Raw genomic sequence first — 19,300 nt, 5'->3', positions numbered from 1 at the left:
AGTATAGTACATAGCATAGTGTTTAAAGCACCTTAGTCCATTTGGGCTGCTATAACAAAATATCAGGGACTGAGTGGCTTACAAACAACAGAAATTGATTTCTCACAGTTCTGGAAGTTGGAAGTTCAAGATCAGCTGCCAGCATGCTCTGGTGTGGGCTCTTCTCCAGGTTGTAGAGTTCTTGTTGTATCTTCATGGGGTGAAAGGGGCTAGGGTTCTCCCTGGAGTTTCTTTTTAAAGCCACTAATCCTATTTGAAGGGCTATACACTCATGATTTATGCACCTCTCAAAGCCCTATGTACTAGTACCATCACATCAGGAATTAGTATCTCAACATATGATTTGGGGGGAGGACACAAACATTCAGACCATAGGAGAAGATATAAAAGTTTTAGAGTTGGGTGGGAGAGGCAAATGCCTATAATTATTAACTGTATATATTAATAAGCATTCATTCCTAGTAATCATTTTTTCCCAATGTATAAAAACAACACATGCAAATTAATTCATTCACTGTATGTAACAAAACAGAAAGAAACTCGTGGATATAGAGAACAAACTAGTGGTTACCAGTAGGGAGAGGATAGGAGGGAGGGGGAAAATAGAAGTATGGGATTAAGAGATACAAAATACTACTTATAAAATAGATAAGCAACACGGATATATTCCATAGCACAAGGAAATATAACCATTGTTTTGTAATAAACTTAAATGGAATATAATCTATAAAAATACTGAATCACTGTGTTGTACACCTGAAACTAATATAATATTGTAAAGCAACTATACTTCAATTTTAAAAACTGTAAAAAATTTATTAATTCACCTGCCATTTAATGCAAAGAGTAGATAATGGAGCCCATAAAATTTTCTAATTTAAGAAGACAAAAAAAATTCTGCAGCACTTTAAAAAACTGGAGGGGCTTCCCTGGTGGCGCAGTGGTTGAGAGTCCGCCTGCCGATGCAGGGGACATGGGTTCGTGCCCCGGTCCGGGAAGATCCCACATGCCACGGAGCGGCTGGGCCCGTGAGCTGTGGCCGCTGAGCCTGTGCGTCCGGAGCCTGTGCTCCGCAACGGGAGAGGCCACAGCAGTAAGAGGCCCACGTACAGGGAAAAAAAAAAAAAAAAAAACAAAAAAAACTGGAAATTTCAATTCTTAAAAACAAAATATAACAAAACAAATGGCCAAAAGACCTAAAGCAACAATGAAATCAGTACTATAATAGTAGCCTTGCTTCACAGTTTCCTAAAATCAGGACTTACAGACCATAGAAAAATCAAGCTCTATGGTTTATTCCTTCAAAGATTGGGCCTAAAAATGGCTTTAACATTCAATAAACATTTTTTGATTGCCTACTCTGTGCCAGGCACTCTTCTAAGAACTGAAAACATACAGTATTAGCAAACAGAACAGCAAAGGCCCCTGCTCTCGTGAAGCTTATACTGACTTGGAAAAGGAATTATATATATTAAATTTAAATCCCTCTTATTGTATACTGTAGCTACTTTTTCTCCTTTTCACTTCAGATTTAGGAGAACCTTGGCTGCTATCCCATATAAAAATGTCTCTTTATTCCAGACAATATGCTCTTCTGGTAACTTTGTGTGGCAATATTTCAGTATTTTCAGGAACACTTATAATTTCATTATTTGTAAAAAACTGCAAAACAAACATACAACACATTTTTTAGTTTAAATATACTTTAAGTAGCTCTGGCTAATATTGTTAAATAACAAATGCCAATAAAAAATATAATTCAGTTACAGAATCTATCATGAAAAATGCTATAAATGCTATCACACATCCAAGGAAGGGAAAGAGATACAAGGGATATGGAAATATTATATAATTATATGATCATGGGCTAAAATCAAGTAAATGTTAAAGGATTTAGATTGCCTCTCATGTAATCAAATCTGTGATAGGTAATCCAGACTTTGGGACACATCCTTCAAGCCTCCCTTGAGGAGACAGAGGAGGGCAGCTGTGTTGGCTCTGCACACCCTAAATGCAGAGCTGCATGGTCAGCCAAAGCAGAGGGGAAGTAGAGGACAGGCAGGCCCCTAGGCTAATCCAAGGAGAACAGGAGAAGCAACAGCCCTGATGTCAAAGAGCAGGAAGAGATCAAGAAAATCATATCCCCAAAAGGCATGGGTCTCCAATACAGCCTCCCACATTTATGTGGCTCATCACAAAGTCAATTATACCAAGTCTGTCTCTACAGGTAAAAATTCTCTGCCTGGCCGACTTGAAGACAGGTTTCATTTTTTTTTTTTAATCAAACTTTCTGTTTTCCAGACTAAACTTTTGCATTTATTCAGTGATCCTTCTATAACGTTTCCAAAGTTGATAATAATACAACTAGTTAAGTTCAGTACCTTACCAACCAAACAATTCCAGTCTAACACATTTCAATTTGTGGTAACTTCTCTTAAATTTTCCTCTATTTAAAAATTTACACTGTTTCTCCCATAATTATCATGCATCAGTTTACATTTTAATAGTTTAAATCAAACTTTTCAAACAGGACAAAAAGAAAATAGTAAGTTCAAATGAAAACAAGAGGGAGGAAAGTACCTTTAATTTGGATCCATGAGGTACTAGGACAGATCTATTCTGCTTTGGTGGGATATACAGCTCCCATTTTCCAAAATCCACTTTTTTATATGGGTATGCAAATGGATTCCAATCATCTGAAAAAATAAAGATGATCAATTAACAATAGCATTATAGGACTAATACTCAATAAATTTCAATCAAAGTATAATATACTGCCTACCTATACAGAATCAAATTGCCTAAAAAACATTGTTTTCTAAGATACTAAACAAAATACAAGTCATTTAAAAAGCAGGTTATGCTTAACTTATTTTTTTAAAAACATATTTGAAAGTTTGCCTTTTGCAAACTTTAAAGATTAAAGATTACAAACACGTTTTCCATTGTACTTTAAACTCTATTACTTCTATCAATAAATAGAATGATGGGTCCTTTTTTAAGAAACACGATCAACAAAGGGAGATAATATGAAAAAAATAGAAACGCATTCTAGGCAACTAGATAAAATACATGTTATGTTAGAAAAAAATGGTGAAAAATTATTAAAATCATACACGTACATACACGTACATACAAAACCTTAAGGAAAAGCCTGATAAATTTGACTACAAAAATTACAGACATATCTTCATACATAGATAGATAGATAGACAGAATGACAAGACAAGCTACCAACTGGGAGAATACATTTGTAATGAACATACCAAGAAAGAGCATCCAAAATATATCAAGATTTATAAATCAATGAGGACCCCGGAGGAAGATGGCGGAAGAGTAAGACGCGGAGATCACCTTCCTCCCCACAGATACATCAGAAATTCATCTACACGTGGAACAACTCCTACAGAACACCTATTGAACGCTGACAGAAGACCTCAGACCCCTCAAAAGGCAAGAAACTCCCCACATACCTGGGTAGGGCAAAAGAAAAAAAGAATAAACAGAGACAATAGGATATGGACGGGACCTGCACCAGTGGGAGGGAGCCGTGAAGGAGGGAAGGTTTCTACACACTACAAGCCCCTTCGCGGGCGGAGACTGCAGGTGGCGGAGGGGGAAGCTTCGGAGTAGCGGAGGAGAGCACAGCAACAGGGGTGTGGAGGGCAAAGCGGAGAGATTCCGGCACAGAGGATCGGTGCCCTCAGGCACTCACCAGCCCGAGAGGCTTGTCTGCTCGGCCACCGTGGCGGGGGGGCTGGGAGCTGAGGCTCGGGTATCGGCTTTCAGTCAGAGCGCAGGGAGAGGACTGGGGCTGGCGGCAGGAAAAGAGCCTGAAGGGGTTAGTGCACCACGGCTAGCCCGGAGGGAGTCCGGGGAAAGGGTCTGGAGCTGCCGAAGAGGCAAGAGACTTTTTTCCCTTTTGTTTCCTGGTGCGCGAGGAGAGGGCATTAAGAGGGCTGCTTAGGGAAGCGCTGGAGACAGGCGCGAGCCGCGGGTAAGGCGCGGACCTCGGAGACGGGTGTGGGCGGCCGCCGCCACCGCAGACGCCGCCCGCGGCCCGCCGCCGCCGTCGCCGCGGCCCGCCGCCGCCGCCGCCGCCGCCGCCGCCGCCGCCACCGCCGACGCGGCCCGCCGCCGCCGACGCCGCGGCCCACCGCTGACGCCGACGCCGACGCGGCCCGCCGCCGCCGCCGCTGCGGCCCGCCGCCGACGCCGACGCCGACGCGGCCCGCCGCCGACGCCGCTGCGGCCCGCCGCCGACGCCGCCGACGCCGCGGCCCGCCGACGCCGCCGACGCCGCCCGCCGCCGCCGCCGCGGCCCGCCGCCGACGCCCGCCGCCGACGCCGCTGCCGACGCGGCCCACCGCCTCCGCCGCTGCGGCCCGCCGCCGACGCCGCCGACGCCGACGCCCGCCGACGCCGACGCGGCCCGCCGCCGACGCCCGCCGCCGACGCCGCCGCCCGCCGCCGCGGGGCCTGTGTGCGGGCGCGGGTCGCTGTCCGCCCCGCCTTCCGGGGGGCCTGTGCACCCCGCCACTGCCGGGGTCCCGAGACCCGGGGGCGGCTTTCCCGGTAAAGCGCACGGAGCGCCACGGGCTGCTGCAACGTCACGCCGGCCTCTGCCGCCGCAGGCCCGCCCCACACTGCCCGCCCCTCCCTCCCCACACTGCCCGCCCCTCCCTCCCCTCTGCCTGAGTGAGCCAGAGCCCCCGAATCAGCGGCTCCTTTAAACCCGTCCTGTCTGAGCGAAGAACGGACGCCCTCCGGCGACCTACGCACAGAGGCGGGGCCGGGTCCAAGGCTGAGACCGGGAGCTGTGAGAGCAGAGACAGGGAAATCTCTCTGTGCAGTCTCGGAGGCAGCGGATTAAAGCTCCACGGTCCATTTGATGTGCCCTGCGTCTGTGGAGTGCATGAATGGACAGCGAATCATCCCAAATTGAGGAAGTGGACTTTGAGGACAAGATTTAAGACTTTCCCCCCTTTTCCTCTTTTTACAACGAATTATTCCAAATTGAGGAGGTGGACTTGGAGAGCAAGATTTTTGATTTTTCCCCCTGCTCTCTTTTTGTGAATGTGTATGTGTAATCTTCTGTGTAAGATTCTCTCTGTATAGCTTTGCTTCCACCATATGTCCCAGGGTTCTATCGGTCCGTTTTTTTTTTTTTTTTCAATAAGTACTTTCTAATTTTAATAACGCTACTATATTTCATACTTTATTCTAATTTACTTTACCTGCTCTTTCTTTTTTTCCTACCTTCCCTTCCTCCCTCCCTCCCTCCGCTCCTCCTTTCCTTCTTTCTTCTTTCCTCCCTCCCTCCCTCCCACCCTTCTTCTTTCCACTTTCTTTTTCTTTCCTTCCGCCCTCCCTCCCTCCTTTCTTTCTTTCTTTCCTTCCTCCCTCCCTCCCTCCCTTCTTCCATTCACTCTTCCTTTTGCTTTCATTCCTCCCTCCCTTCCTCCTTTCTTTCCTTCTTTCTTTCCATCCTTCCTCCCTCCCTCCTTTCTTTCTTCCTTCCTTCCTTCCTTTCTTCCCTTCTTCCTTTCTTTCCCTCTCTCTTTCTTTCTTCTACTAATTCTTTCTCTCTACCTTTTCTCCCTGTTATTCTGAGCCGGGTGGATGAAAGGCTCTTGATGCTGCAGCCAGGAGCCAGTGCTGTGCCTCTGAAGTGGGAGAGCCAACTTCAGGACACGGGTCCACAAGAGACCTCCCAGCTCCACATAATATCAAGCAGCGAAAATCTCCCAGAGATCTCCATCCCAACACCAGCACCCAGCTTCAGTCAACGACCAGCAAGCTACAGTACTGGTCACCCTATGCAAAGCAACTAGCAAGGCAGGAACACAACCCCACCCATTAGCAGAGAGGCTACCTAAAAACATAATAAGGCAGTAGGCACCCCAAAACACACCACCAAACGTGGACCTATCCCCCAGAGAGACAAGATCGAGCCTCAACCACCAGAACACAGGCATTAGTCCCCCCCACCAGGAAGCCTACACAACCTACTGAAACAACCTTAGCCACTGGGGTCAGACACCAAAAACAACGGGAACTACGAATCTACAGCCTGCAAAAAGGAGACCCCAAACACAGTAACATAAGCAAAATGAGAAGACAGAAAAACACACAGCAGGTGAAGGAGCAAGATAAAAGCCTACCAGACCTAACAAATGAAGAGGTAATAGGCAGTCTACCTGAAAAAGAATTCAGAATAATGATAGTAAAGCTGATCCAAGATTCTATTTCCAAGATCCATAATCTTGGAAATAGAATAGACAAAATGCAAGAAACAGTTAACAAGGACCTAGAAGAACTAAAGATGAATCAAGCATCGATTAAAAACACAATAAATGAAATGAAAAATACTCTAGATGGGATCAATAGCAGAATAACTGAGGCAGAAGAACGGATAAGTGAGGTGGAAGATAAAATAGTGGAAATAACTGCTGCAGAGCAAAATAAGAAAAAAGAATGAAAAGAACAGAGGACAGTCTCAGAGACCTCTGGGACAACATTAAACGCACCAACATTCGAATTATAGGGGTTCCAGAAGAAGAAGAGAAAAAGAAAGGGACTGAGAAAATATTTGAAGAGATTATAGTTGAAAACTTCCCTAATATGGGAAAGGAAATAGTTAATCAAGTCCAGGAGGCACAGAGAGTCCCATACAGAATAAATCCAAGGAGAAATACACCAAGACACATATTAATCAAACTGTCAAAAGTTAAACACAAAGAAATCATATTAAAAGCAGCAAGGCAAAAACAACAAATAACACACAAGGGAATCCCCATCAGGTTAACAGCTGATCTCTCAGCAGAAACTCTACAAGCCAGAAGGGAGTGGCAGGACATAATTAAAGTGATGAAGGAGAGAAACCTGCAACCAAGATTACTCTACCCAGCAAGGATCTCATTCAGATTTGATGGAGAAATTAAAACCTTTACAGACAAGCAAAAGCTGAGAGAGTTCAGCACCACCAAACCAGCTCTACAACAAATGCTAAAGGAACTTCTCTAGGCAAGAAGCACAACAGAAGGAATATACCTACAATAACAACCCAAAGCAATTAAGGAAATGGGAATAGGAACATACATATCAATAATTACCTTAAATGTAAATGGACTAAATGCTCCCACCAAAAGACACAGAGTGGCTGAATGGATACAAAAACAAGACCCATATATATGCTGTCTACAAGAGACCCACTTCAGACCTCGAGACACATACAGATTGAAAGTAAGGGGATGGAAAAAGATATTCCATGCAAATGGAAATCAAAAGAAAGCTGGAGTAGCAATTCTCATATCAGACAAAATAGACTTTAAAATAAAGACTATTAGAAGAGACAAAGAAGGACACTACATAACGATAAAGGGATCGATCCAAGAAGAAGATATAACAATTGTAAATATTTATGCACCCAACATAGGAGCACCTCAATACATACGGCAAATACTAACAGCCATAAAAGGGGAAATCGACAGTAACACAATCATAGTATGGGACTTTAACACCCCACTTTCACCAATGGACAGATCATCCAAAATGAAAATAAATAAGGAAACACAAGCTTTAAATGATACATTAAACAAGATGGACTTAGTTGATATTTATAGGACATTCCATCCAAAAACAACAGAATACACATTTTTCTCAAGTGCTCATGGAACATTCTCCAGGATAGATCATATCTTGGGTCACAAATCAAGCCTTAGTAAATTTAAGAAAATTGAAATTGTATCAAGTATCTTTTCCGACCACAGTGCTATGAGACTAGACATCAATTACAGGAAAAGATCTGTAAAAAATACAAACACATGGAGGCTAAACAATACACTACTCAATAACGAAGTGATCACTGAAGAAATCAAAGAGGAAATTAAAAAATACCTAGAAACAAATGACAATGGAGACACGACGACCCAAAACCTATGGGACGCAGCAAAAGCAGTTCTAAGGGGGAAGTTTATAGCAATACAATCCCACCTTAAGAAACAGGAAACATTTCGAGTAAACAACCTGACCCTGCACCTAAAGCAATTAGAGAAAGAAGAACAAAAAAACCCCAAAGCTAGCAGAAGGAAAGAAATCATAAAGATCAGATCAGAAATAAATGAAAAAGAAATGAAGGAAACGATAGCAAAGATCAACCAAACTAAAAGCTGGTTCTTTGAGAAGATAAACAAAATTGACAAACCATTAGCCAGACTCATCAAGAAAAGAAGGAAGAAGACTCAAATCAATAGAATTAGAAATGAAAAAGGAGAAGTAACAACTGACACTGCAGAAATACAAAAGATCATGAGAGATTACTATAAGCAACTCTATGCCAATAAAATGGACAACCTGGAAGAAATGGACAAATTCTTAGAAATGCACAACCTGCCAAGACTGACTCAGGAAGAAATAGAAAATATGAATAGACCAATCACAAGCACTGAAATTGAAACTGTGATTAAAAATCTTCCATCAAACAAAAGCCCAGGACCAGATGGCTTCACAGGCGAATTCTATCAAACATTTAGAGAAGAGCTAACACCTATCCTTCTCAAACTCTTCCAAACAATATCAGAGGAAGGAACACTCCCAAACTCATTCTACGAGGCCACCATCACCTTGATACCAAAACCAGGCAAGGATGTCACAAAGAAAGAAAACTACAGGCCAATATCACTGATGAACATAGATGCAAAAATCCTCAATAAAATACTAGCAAACAGAATCCAACAGCATATTAAAAGGATCATACACCATGATCAAGTGGGGTTTATTCCAGGAATGCAAGGATTCTTCAATATACGCAAATCAATCAATGTGATACACCATATTAACAAGTTGAAGGAGAAAAACCATATGATCATCTCAATAGATGCAGAGAAAGCTTTCGACAAAATTCAACACCCATTTATGATAAAAACCCTGCAGAAAGTAGGCATAGAGGGATCTTTCCTCAACATAATAAAGGCCATATATGACAAACCCACAGCCAACATCGTCCTCAATGGTGAAAAACTGAAACCATTTCCACTAAGATCAGGAACAAGACAAGGTTGCCCACTCTCACCACTCTTATTCAACATAGTTTTGGAAGTTTTAGCCACAGCAATCAGAGAAGAAAAGGAAATAAAAGGAATCCAAATCGGAAAAGAAGAAGTAAAGCTGTCACTGTTTGCAGATGACATGATACTGTACATAGAGAATCCTAAAGATGCTACCGAAAAACTACTAGAGCTAATCAATGAATTTGGTAAAGTAGCAGGATACAAAATTAATGTACAGAAATCTCTGGCATTCCTGTACACTAATGATGAAAAATCTGAAAATGAAATCAAGAAAACACTCCCATTTACCATCGCAACAAAAAGAATAAAATATCTAGGAATAAACCTACCTAAGGAGACAAAAGACCTGTATGCAGAAAATTATAAGACACTGATGAAAGAAATTAAAGAAGATACAAATAGATGGAGAGATATACCATGCTCCTGGATTGGAAGAATCAATATTGTGAAAATGACTGTACTACCCAAAGCAATCTACAGATTCAATGCAATCCCTATCAAACTACCACTGGCATTTTTCACAGAACTAGAACAAAAAATTTCAAAATTTGTTTGGAAAAACAAAAGACCCCGAATAGCCAAAGCAATCTTGAGAACGAAAAACGGAGCTGGAGGAATCAGGCTCCCTGACTTCAGACTATACTACAAAGCTACAGTAATTAAGACAGTGTGGTACTGGCATAAAAACAGAAAGATAGATCAGTGGATCAGGATAGAAAGCCCAGAGATAAACCCATGCACATATGGCCAACTTATCTTTGATAAAGGAGGCAGGAATGTACAGTGGAGAAAGGACAGCCTCTTCAATAAGTGGTGCTGGGAAAACTGGACAAGGACATGTAAAAGTTTGAGATTAGATCATTCCCTAACACCATACACAAAAATAAGCTCAAAATGGATTAAAGACTTAAATGTAAGGCCAGAAACTATCAAACTCTTAGAGGAAAACATAGGTAGAACACTCTATGACGTAAATCACAGCAAGATCCTTTTGGACCCACCTCCTAGAGAAATGGAAATAAAACAAAGATAAACAAATGGGACCTAATGAAACTTCAAAGCTTTTGCACAGCAAAGGAAACCATAAACAAGACCAAAAGACAACCCTCAGAATGGGAGAAAATATTTGCAAATGAAGCAACTGACAAAGGATTAATCTCCAAAATTTACAAGCAGCTCATGCAGCTCAATATCAAAAAAACAAACAACCCAATCCAAAAATGGGCAGAAGACTTAAATAGGCATTTCTCCAAAGAAGATATACAGACTGCCAACAAACACATGAAAGAATGCTCAACATCATTAATCATCAGAGAAATGCAAATCAAAACTACAATGAGATATCATCTCACACCAGTCAGAATGGCCATCATCAAGAAATCTAGAAACAATAAATGCTGGAGAGGGTGTGGAGAAAAGGGAACACTCTTGCACTGCTGGTGGGAATGTGAATTGGTACAGCCACTATGGAGAACAGTATGGAGGTTCCTTAAAAAACTAAAAATAGAACTACCATATGACCCAGCAATCCCACTACTAGGCATATACCCTGAGGAAACCATAATTCAAAAAGAGACATGTACCAAAATGTTCATTGCAGCTCTATTCACAATAGCCCGGAGCTGGAAACAACCTAAGTGTCCATCATCGGATGAATGGATAAAGAAGATGTGGCACATATATACAATGGAATATTACTCAGCCATAAAAAGAAACGAAACTGAGCTATTTGTAATGAGGTGGATAGACCTAGAGTCTGTCATACAGAGTGAAGTAAGTCAGAAAGAGAAAGACAAATACCGTATGCTAACACACATATACGGAATTTAAAAAAAAAAAATGTCATGAAGAACCTAGGGGTAAAACGGGAATAAAGACACAGACCTACTTGAGAATGGACTTGAGGATATGGGGAGGGGGAAGGGTAAGCTGTGACAAAGCGAAAGAGAGGCATGGACATATATACACTACCAAACGTGGGGTAGATAGATGGTGGGAAGCGGCCGCATGGCACAGGGAGATCAGCTCGGTGCTTTGTGACCGCCTGGAGGGGTGGGATGGGGAGGGTGGGAGGGAGGGAGATGCATGAGGGAAGGGATGTGGGAACAGATGTATGTGTTTGACTGATTCACTTTGTTATAAAGCAGAAACTAATAAAAAAAAATTGTGTAAAAAAAAAAAATAAATAAAGAATAAATCAATGAGAAAAAAAAAAGACCAATAGAAAAATCAACAAAGATATTCAGGGGAGGACATATGAATGGTCAGTAAACATACATAATGATGCTCAAGCTCACTCATAATTAAGGAAACACAGATTAAAACAACAGTGAGATGTCACTTCCCACCCACTGGATTAGCAAAAATTAAAAGTTTGAAAATATCAAGTAGTCAGCAAGGATACAAAATAACACTGCAGGAGAGGGTAAAAGTGGTAAAACAATTTGGCATTACATAGCAAAGTTGAAGCTATGTTAACTCTGAGATCTAACAATCCTACTCCTAGGTAATACCCTAGGGAAATTCTCACAAATGGTCACAAGAAAATATTCAAAGATGTTCACTGAAGAATTGCTTGCAATAGCAAAAAATGGAAGCCATTGAAAGTTAAATCAGCCACAAAATGGGTAAATACATCATGGTGTAATTAAACAGGATGTTATATAATACTATAAACTGACTGGATTAAATATTCAATATATAGGAATAGGTAAAACATTAAAGTTCACTTTAAAGGTGTATAGAAATACCATTAATGTAAAGTTCAAAAAATATGCAAAATAGTATTATATAACATTGATACATACATATGTAGTAAAAATATCAAAAGAAAAATAAGAATGACAAACATCAAATTCTATTGTGATTTCCACTGGGTAGAGGAAAGGGAACACAGGAAGTTTTAATAATATCTGTAATGTTTTATTTTTTAAGGTAGGTGGTGTACACAGAGATGCTTATTACATTTTCCCCTATTTGTTTATGCCTAAAATATTTCACTGTTTAAAAAAAAATTAAGCCCCTGTGATGCTATGCACTATAGTGCTATGAAATTAGGTTCTCAATTAAGGAGATAAGAAAAACACCAAGAAGCTTGTTTTATGCTATGATTTCTTCTTTTAGACACCAATACTTTCACCACATTAGCCTTAAGGTTTTTCACTCTCAGCCAGTCTGACTGTTATGGGTAGAGTGGGGGTAAGAAACAACATGTAAATAAAGGTCCTGCTAAACATTTTTCTACTCCCCATCAGAAGACAATCTGAAAATATCTAAAGGCGATTTTATCTTCAGGAACAGCTCAACAAGCTCCGTGTTACTATATTCTCCTGCCCGTAAAACATCAAATATATCTCACCTGTTTATGATGTGACATTCATTTACCAAAGTAAAGAATTTAGGGCATAATTAGAGAGAAGGAAAAAAGCTTGAATATGAGGATCTAGGTAGTGTAACACTTTATACATTTACTGAATTTCTTTTTAAGCTAATCATTTAAGACAATTAATAAAATTAAGACAAGCGGCAGATCTTTTCCTGGTTAGTTAGATTTGAAAATAAAGGGTAGAGTTCATTCATTCATTCATTCATTAAATATGTACTGAGTGGTTAATGTAGGCCCTGCTCTATGCCAAACTGAAAATTAGGGTTCAGAATGACATTCAGATTTCATCCAGAAAAGGTTAAACTGAGTAACAGTACACCAAAACAAACGGTAAAATATATAATATAGGGTCCTCTAAACATTCAACTATAAATAAGACTGTTACTATGAAAGTGAAACTTCAATTATATGGGAAATTTTCTTACACAGATTTACTTAAAAGCTGTTTTCAATAATGTAAAAATAAATGTGGTTTTGAATATTAGTTTTTGAATATCCGTTGAAATAGTTCTTCAGCTTGCAGTCACTTGAGTTTTAAGATCTGTTTAAACAGGTAATGTTTTAATATTTGTATAAAGAAAAATATTTTTACTGAATCACATTTCTACTTTCATAGTGTCTTAGAGACACTAACACACATGCTGATTATTTCTAATCCTACACTGTAAAAAATGTTTTTTCTATCATTTTCAAGAGCTTCATTTCATTAGCACACCTCCTCTTCATAGAAATCCTGGTGTTAACTTCTACTACACGTACATTTTTCTTGCTGAACTCCAATCTTCAAAGAAAAATTTGGAACATCTTCACATATGCTCCCAAAGAAAATCCATCTACCAACCATCATAAGCAATGTAGAATATACTAAAGGTTTCATAAGGGAGAGAGAGGGGAAGGTTTGCAAGGGGCGTACATACATGAAACAACTTGAGATTTTTGCATTGGACAGCTGTCTCCCACATAAATCCCTCTTCAGCCACACCACCACCAGTCTTTTATCTCCTTGATTCCTTCTCCAATCAGTGTTCAGCCCTGAATTTTCCTTACTCTTACCCCTTTATTAAATACTATTGCTTCTTTCCATTTGAAAGATGGGCACCAACCAAACTAACCACTTCTACTGTACTGCAGGCATATGAAAGACTTTATTCTAATAAAACCAGTTTATCCCTAAAATTGTTTTCTAAAAATAGCTAATAAGATGAGCTTTATTCTATAGGATACAGATATCTAAGGTCCAGGAACAGAATAGTCAGAAAAATCATTGGATTTGGATCTGTTCTCATAAACTTAACATTAAGTCTTTAGTTAAGAAAGAAGGAACTACCATTAAAATATTTAGGTATGACTGTGGGAACTAATTGTAGAAGTACACAATTAAAAATAAGTAAATAAAAATTAAACATCCAATGATTGGTGTAAAAATATTAAACAAAAGTGAATGTTTTGTTTTTAAATGGAATTTTTTTTAGAAAAACACAGAAGGCAAAATAATAAGAGATCAAAGATATATTTTGGGGCAATTTTTTTTTTTTTTTTTTTTTTGTGGTACGCGGGCCTCTCACTGTTGTGGCCTCTCCCATTGAGGAGCACAGGCTCCGGACGCGCAGGCTCAGCAGCCAGGGCTCACGGGCCCAGCCGCTCCGCAGCATGTGGGATCTTCCCGGGACCGGGGAACGAACCCATGTCCCCTGCATCGGCAGGCGGACTCTCAACCACTGCGCCACCAGGGAAGCCCGGGAATTTAAGTCTTAAGTGTCATGAGACTTTATTCCTGAAAATAACTGAAAGTAAAGTAATATTAATAATGATAAATGGTTCTAAGGCATATTAGATATATCTAAAGTGCATACTTTTAGAGCCAGATTACTCATTTTTCATTTTAATCCTCCATGACTTTATATCCTGAATCTACAAGATAGAATTAATTTTAATTAAGTACTTAATGCAAATAGTTTGTATCTCTATGTAGGCCTCAGGACAGGACCAAAAATATCCTATCACCACCTGTGACAATTATTTGTTTCTCTATCACACACAGAACTACTTATTGGGAGTTCTGTAGTTCAGTGATTCTCAAGCTTTAGTTCACATCAGAATCACTTGTTAAAGCAGATTGGGCTGATTAAAACAGACTGTTGGGCTCCACCCTCAGAGGTTTTTGATTCAATATATCTGAAATATGGCCTAATAATCTGCATGTCTGAGTCCCTACGTGATGTTGATGATGCTCGCTGAGGGACCATGTTGAGAATCAACTTCCTGCCTTGACGGCTACTTCAGGTGTTCTCTGCTCATAGCTTTGTGAGTGATGTTCTAGATTAGATTAGATTTATAGATTACCAAATAATGTTCCAAGTCAGTAGCTCAAGGAAATTCTGAAATAGAAATTATCACTAATAATCCCTCAAGGCAAATATTACTCACATGAAATTTAGGATTTAGAATTTGGGATTCACTAGGGTTGTAGAGCCCAGAAGGATGACCAGTGAGATGAAGATTACAGAACAGACCTGAGATATTAAGGAATCTGAATGTGTCAGTGTGAGGAAACAAAAATTTACAATTTGAACATTAAAAGATAACATATATTAAGACCAATATTCAATATACTGCTATAGCTGTCTACAGAAAATGTTTCTTATAATATTCTCACCAATAGATTGCATGGTTAAAAAGTACAGGCCACTTTGATCAGAAAATGGATATAAATTAGAAGGCTTCTACCTAGAAAAGTAACATTAAAATTTTTAAATGTTAACATTTTAACTCAACTTCCTTTCTGTGTGTCATTTCCTGCCATAACCTAGACATTGCTAGGCTTAAGGATGAGGTACCCCTAAAGCAACGTGTGCTTTTTATTTTAGTCTTGGTGTTTTAAGAACATGTTTCCTGCTTGCACAAATTATTTTATTAAAACATTTTCTAAAACTTTCGATGATTATCAAGTTTGAATAACCTGACACAGTTTAAAAGCAAACATTTAAATAAGTATTTTATTACTAACAGGCTGAAATTCATCATCATATTTTATAATGCAAAAGATTCTATTTTTCCATAGACTCAAAACCAGCAGACAAATTTTAATCGAGATATGGAAAAGAAACGATGTGTGATGCACAGTTTAACATGAACTGCAAACACACATTCGGCACAGGCGATCAAACGTTAACTAAGGTCACTGCATCAGGCACACAGACTCTGTATTATCTCAAGCCCAACAACCTTTCTTTTTCTAATGTAATAATCCTCACATAAAATTCTTAAATGTCAGCCTCCTTCAAATATTCCCAAACTCTTTAACGCACAGTAAAGTAATTCTCTTCATCAGGACTTAGCCACCTCACTTCTGTAGAGTTTCTGAGCTTAATATATATATTCCTTACGCATGGTTGAAATGGTCCCAACTTACTATGTAGACCCACACCTTTGATGAAGATGCCAATGTGCTGAAGAATGTGGTCCGTACTTGGGTCAACCCCTGCCATAAGCAGGCTTCACTGAGCTAGTGAAGTAAGGTCCCTGTTGGATGTGGCAGATCTAATATCAGATCTAATACAAGACCAGTACTGGCCTATATGGCAGATGTCAGTCACCTCCTATCTGAGTCGATATCCCTTACATCATGTTATTAAATATTTGGAATATCACCTCCTTAAAACAAGTAAACACCCTACCTCATCATACAATGTTGTTTACTTGTTTCAAGCTTCATATCATTCAGAGTTTACATAGATTTATAATGCAAAGTTGGCTGGTCATGATGGAAGTTTCTCTCATGTCAAGGAAGCATCCAGTCTGTTTCCAAGAAGTCATAAGATCCAGAACAGGAACCTCCTATGGCATTGCCCTTAACCAGAATTATGCAAGGACCACACAATTTTTGGAGGTGGAGAACAGCAGTCCTGACATATAACCCTGTGCTTTTTGATAACCTTCTCTTTTTCCCCTCCAGATAATTCTTCTCCTCAGAAGGTTACTTGAGAATCATCAAATTTCTGCTGGAAGATAGTACCCTGGAAATAACCTTAAGACCTCCAGCATTACTTCTTAGGGAAAACTGCTCTTAAAATACATTAGTTTAGGAGAGCTGTGGTTTTCAAGAACAAAATCTAGAGTATGTCAGAATGCCACTAACTTCAGAACCAATGGGGTGCTAATATCGTTTTAAAGAACAATATGCTCAGTCCTATGATATGCAGCTTTCTGGAAATTAGGGAACAAATTAAATAACCTAGAGTTTCACTCATAAACTTCTTAAAGGCATGCATAGAAGAAACGTTCTCCGTGACCAAAAAAAAAAGTGTGGCAAAAGTGACTTTAAATAGAATTAACTATGTGTCTTTATTATAGGAATAGTATCTATATTATGATACTTTTATGAGAGAAAGGGGGTGGTAAATGAATATACAGTTGGCCCTCGATATCAGAGAGTTCCATATCCACAGATTCAACCAAACACGAATCAAAAATATTAGGGGAAAAATTCCAGAAAGTTCCAAAAAGCAAAACTTGACTTTACTATGTACTGCCAAATATTTACATAGCATTTACTTTGTATTTACAACTATTTACATAGCATTTACATGGTATTAAGTATTATAAGTAATCTAGAGATGATTTAAAGAATACAGGAGGATGTGCGTAAGTTATATGCAATACTACATCATTTTATATAAGGGACTTGAGCATCCTCAGATTTTGGTATTTGCAGGTGGGGGAGGTCCCAGAACCAATCCACCGAAGACTGAAGGATGACTGTATGTAGTCACCTATGATTTCAAAAAGCATGAAAATAGAACCCAAAAAGTGAAGAGAAATGATTATGTATATGAAGAGGGAAAACACAGATTAGTTTTGTAGGATTGTACCTTGCTTTATTTTTTATTTTTTATTTTTTTTTTTGTGGTATGCGGGCCTCTCACTGTTGTGGCCTCTCCCGTTGCAGAGCACAGGCTCTGGACACGCAGGCTCAGCGGCCATGGTGCATGGGGCCAGCCGCTCCGCAGCATGTGGGATCTTCCCGGACCGGGGCACGAACTCGTGTCCCCTGCATCGGCAGGCTGACTCTCAACCACTGCGCCACCAGGGAAGCCCTGTACCTTGCTTTATGTTGACTATAAGACCAGGTAAACAATTCATAAAATTAGAAAATTAAATGTCAAAAAGGGGAAAATAAGAAAAAAAAAAGTCTCTTAAAATGGAAACAAACTGAACCTGTGTGATGGAATTTGCAGATGGGGACTTTGGGAGGTAGTTAGGTTATGAGGGTAGAATCATCATGAATGGGGTTAGTGTCTTTATAAAAAAAATCCCAGAGAGATCACTCCTGCATTCCACCAGGTGAGGATTTCACAAAGAAAGGACTGCAGTCTATGAATCAGGAAGAGAGCCCTCATCAGATACTGAATCTGCTGGCACTTTGATCTTGGACTTCCCAGTCTCCAGAACTGTGAGAAATCAATTTATTTTGTTTATAAGCCACCCAGCCTGTAGTTTTTTGTTATAGCACCCTGAACAGACTAAGACAAAGCTCATCTACTTTTCCGTATAATAGGAAATTTCCATAACCAAATTGTAAAAACTATGTTATGAGGTCTCTGTGAACAAATACTTATCCAAATCTCTTTCCTTGCTATCAATTGTAAAAAGTGATCTTATCAGCCAAAGAGTGTAAGATATTAATTTATTTACAGTTTTAAACACAGATTAACAAACTGCTTTCTGGACAAGCAGTTGCAGTTCATACTCCCACCAGCAGCATATGAGAATTGTCAACTATCCATATCCTCATCAACACCGGAGATTATCCTTTTAATATCAATGCATACCTGCCTTGTTCAACCAGGGTTCTCTAAGAGAATTAAGTTCGAGTGCCCTATGGATCCATTGTATGCAATAAATTAACTTCTCATCAATGCATCTTAGAATAGTACCTGTATGTACTACACTTGGAAGAATTTAGAAAACAGGCATTCAAATAATTTTCTGTGTTCTGTGGATCAGATTCGGAACCAGCATGAGAAAAGTTTCCTCTCCTTATTGTCCTAGCTGTAACAGATAGCTTTGATACACAGTGTTTTCATTTCTTTTCAAAGCAGGTTATAATGATAACTTCTTATATTCTCTTTAATCCTATTTTTATTTGGGAGAAATTGAGTAGTGGGTATTTTATTTTAAACTTTTACATTTAGTTCTAGTTTTATTGAACTGAATATAATAATGTGGTGTCCTTTATGGTCTAATACAGTGGTAAACAATCCAGTTATTTATTTACCAATCTTTTTTATTTTTAGCAGTATAAACCATTCAATTATCTCTAAATAGATTTTATGAAGGACTCCAGAATAGAAACTATACAAAACATGTAAAAAAGCAAAGCTTCTTTGCTTGAAGTGCCCCTACCTACCTAAACCCTCATCCTCACCTCTTTCTCTCCCTCTGAGAGCCTACCACTCAGAACTCAGTTATAAAAAGTGCTCCAGTGTATGATCTACCTTTGCAGATCTTCCATAGATGCTTAAAATATGTCATTTCTTTTTTTTTAATTCTCCATTTAATTTTAGTTTACTTCATCCACGACAAGTTAAGAATATGTTAAATTATATCATGATGATTGGTTCTGGAAATTTATTCAATTTCTAACAATTCTTGTCATCTATACTTGACCAACAGTAAATGTTATTTGGGACTTAAGGATAAAAGCATTTATCACTGCTGTGACTTATATTACTGATCACTGTGCCATTTTATCTGGTTTGTTTTTGGTCTGGATTTGACTCCTTTTATTTTATAATCTTTCAGTGACCATAAAGCAGAGAGAAACTAATGGTTAAAGCCAAGA

The 19,300-nt window shown here is 39.4% G+C and overlaps 1 protein-coding gene across 1 annotated transcript in view; it reads right to left on the bottom strand.

Annotated features, from left to right (window-relative positions):
* The window catches only part of GBE1 (1,4-alpha-glucan branching enzyme 1), a 302,490-nt gene that overhangs the window by 184,352 nt on the left and 98,838 nt on the right, over positions 1-19,300 (bottom strand). The window contains exon 3 of the mRNA XM_082624667.1: positions 2,581-2,696. Within this exon, the coding sequence (XP_082480793.1) occupies positions 2,581-2,696 (116 nt within the window). The remainder of the gene's footprint in view (positions 1-2,580; positions 2,697-19,300) is intronic.

Source organism: Mesoplodon mirus, assembly GCF_964341445.2.
Source record: "Mesoplodon mirus genome assembly, chromosome: 6".
NCBI lineage: Eukaryota > Metazoa > Chordata > Mammalia > Artiodactyla > Ziphiidae > Mesoplodon > Mesoplodon mirus.
Note: the sequence above shows the minus strand (reverse complement) of the source record. Positions and strands in the feature narration are given on the sequence as shown.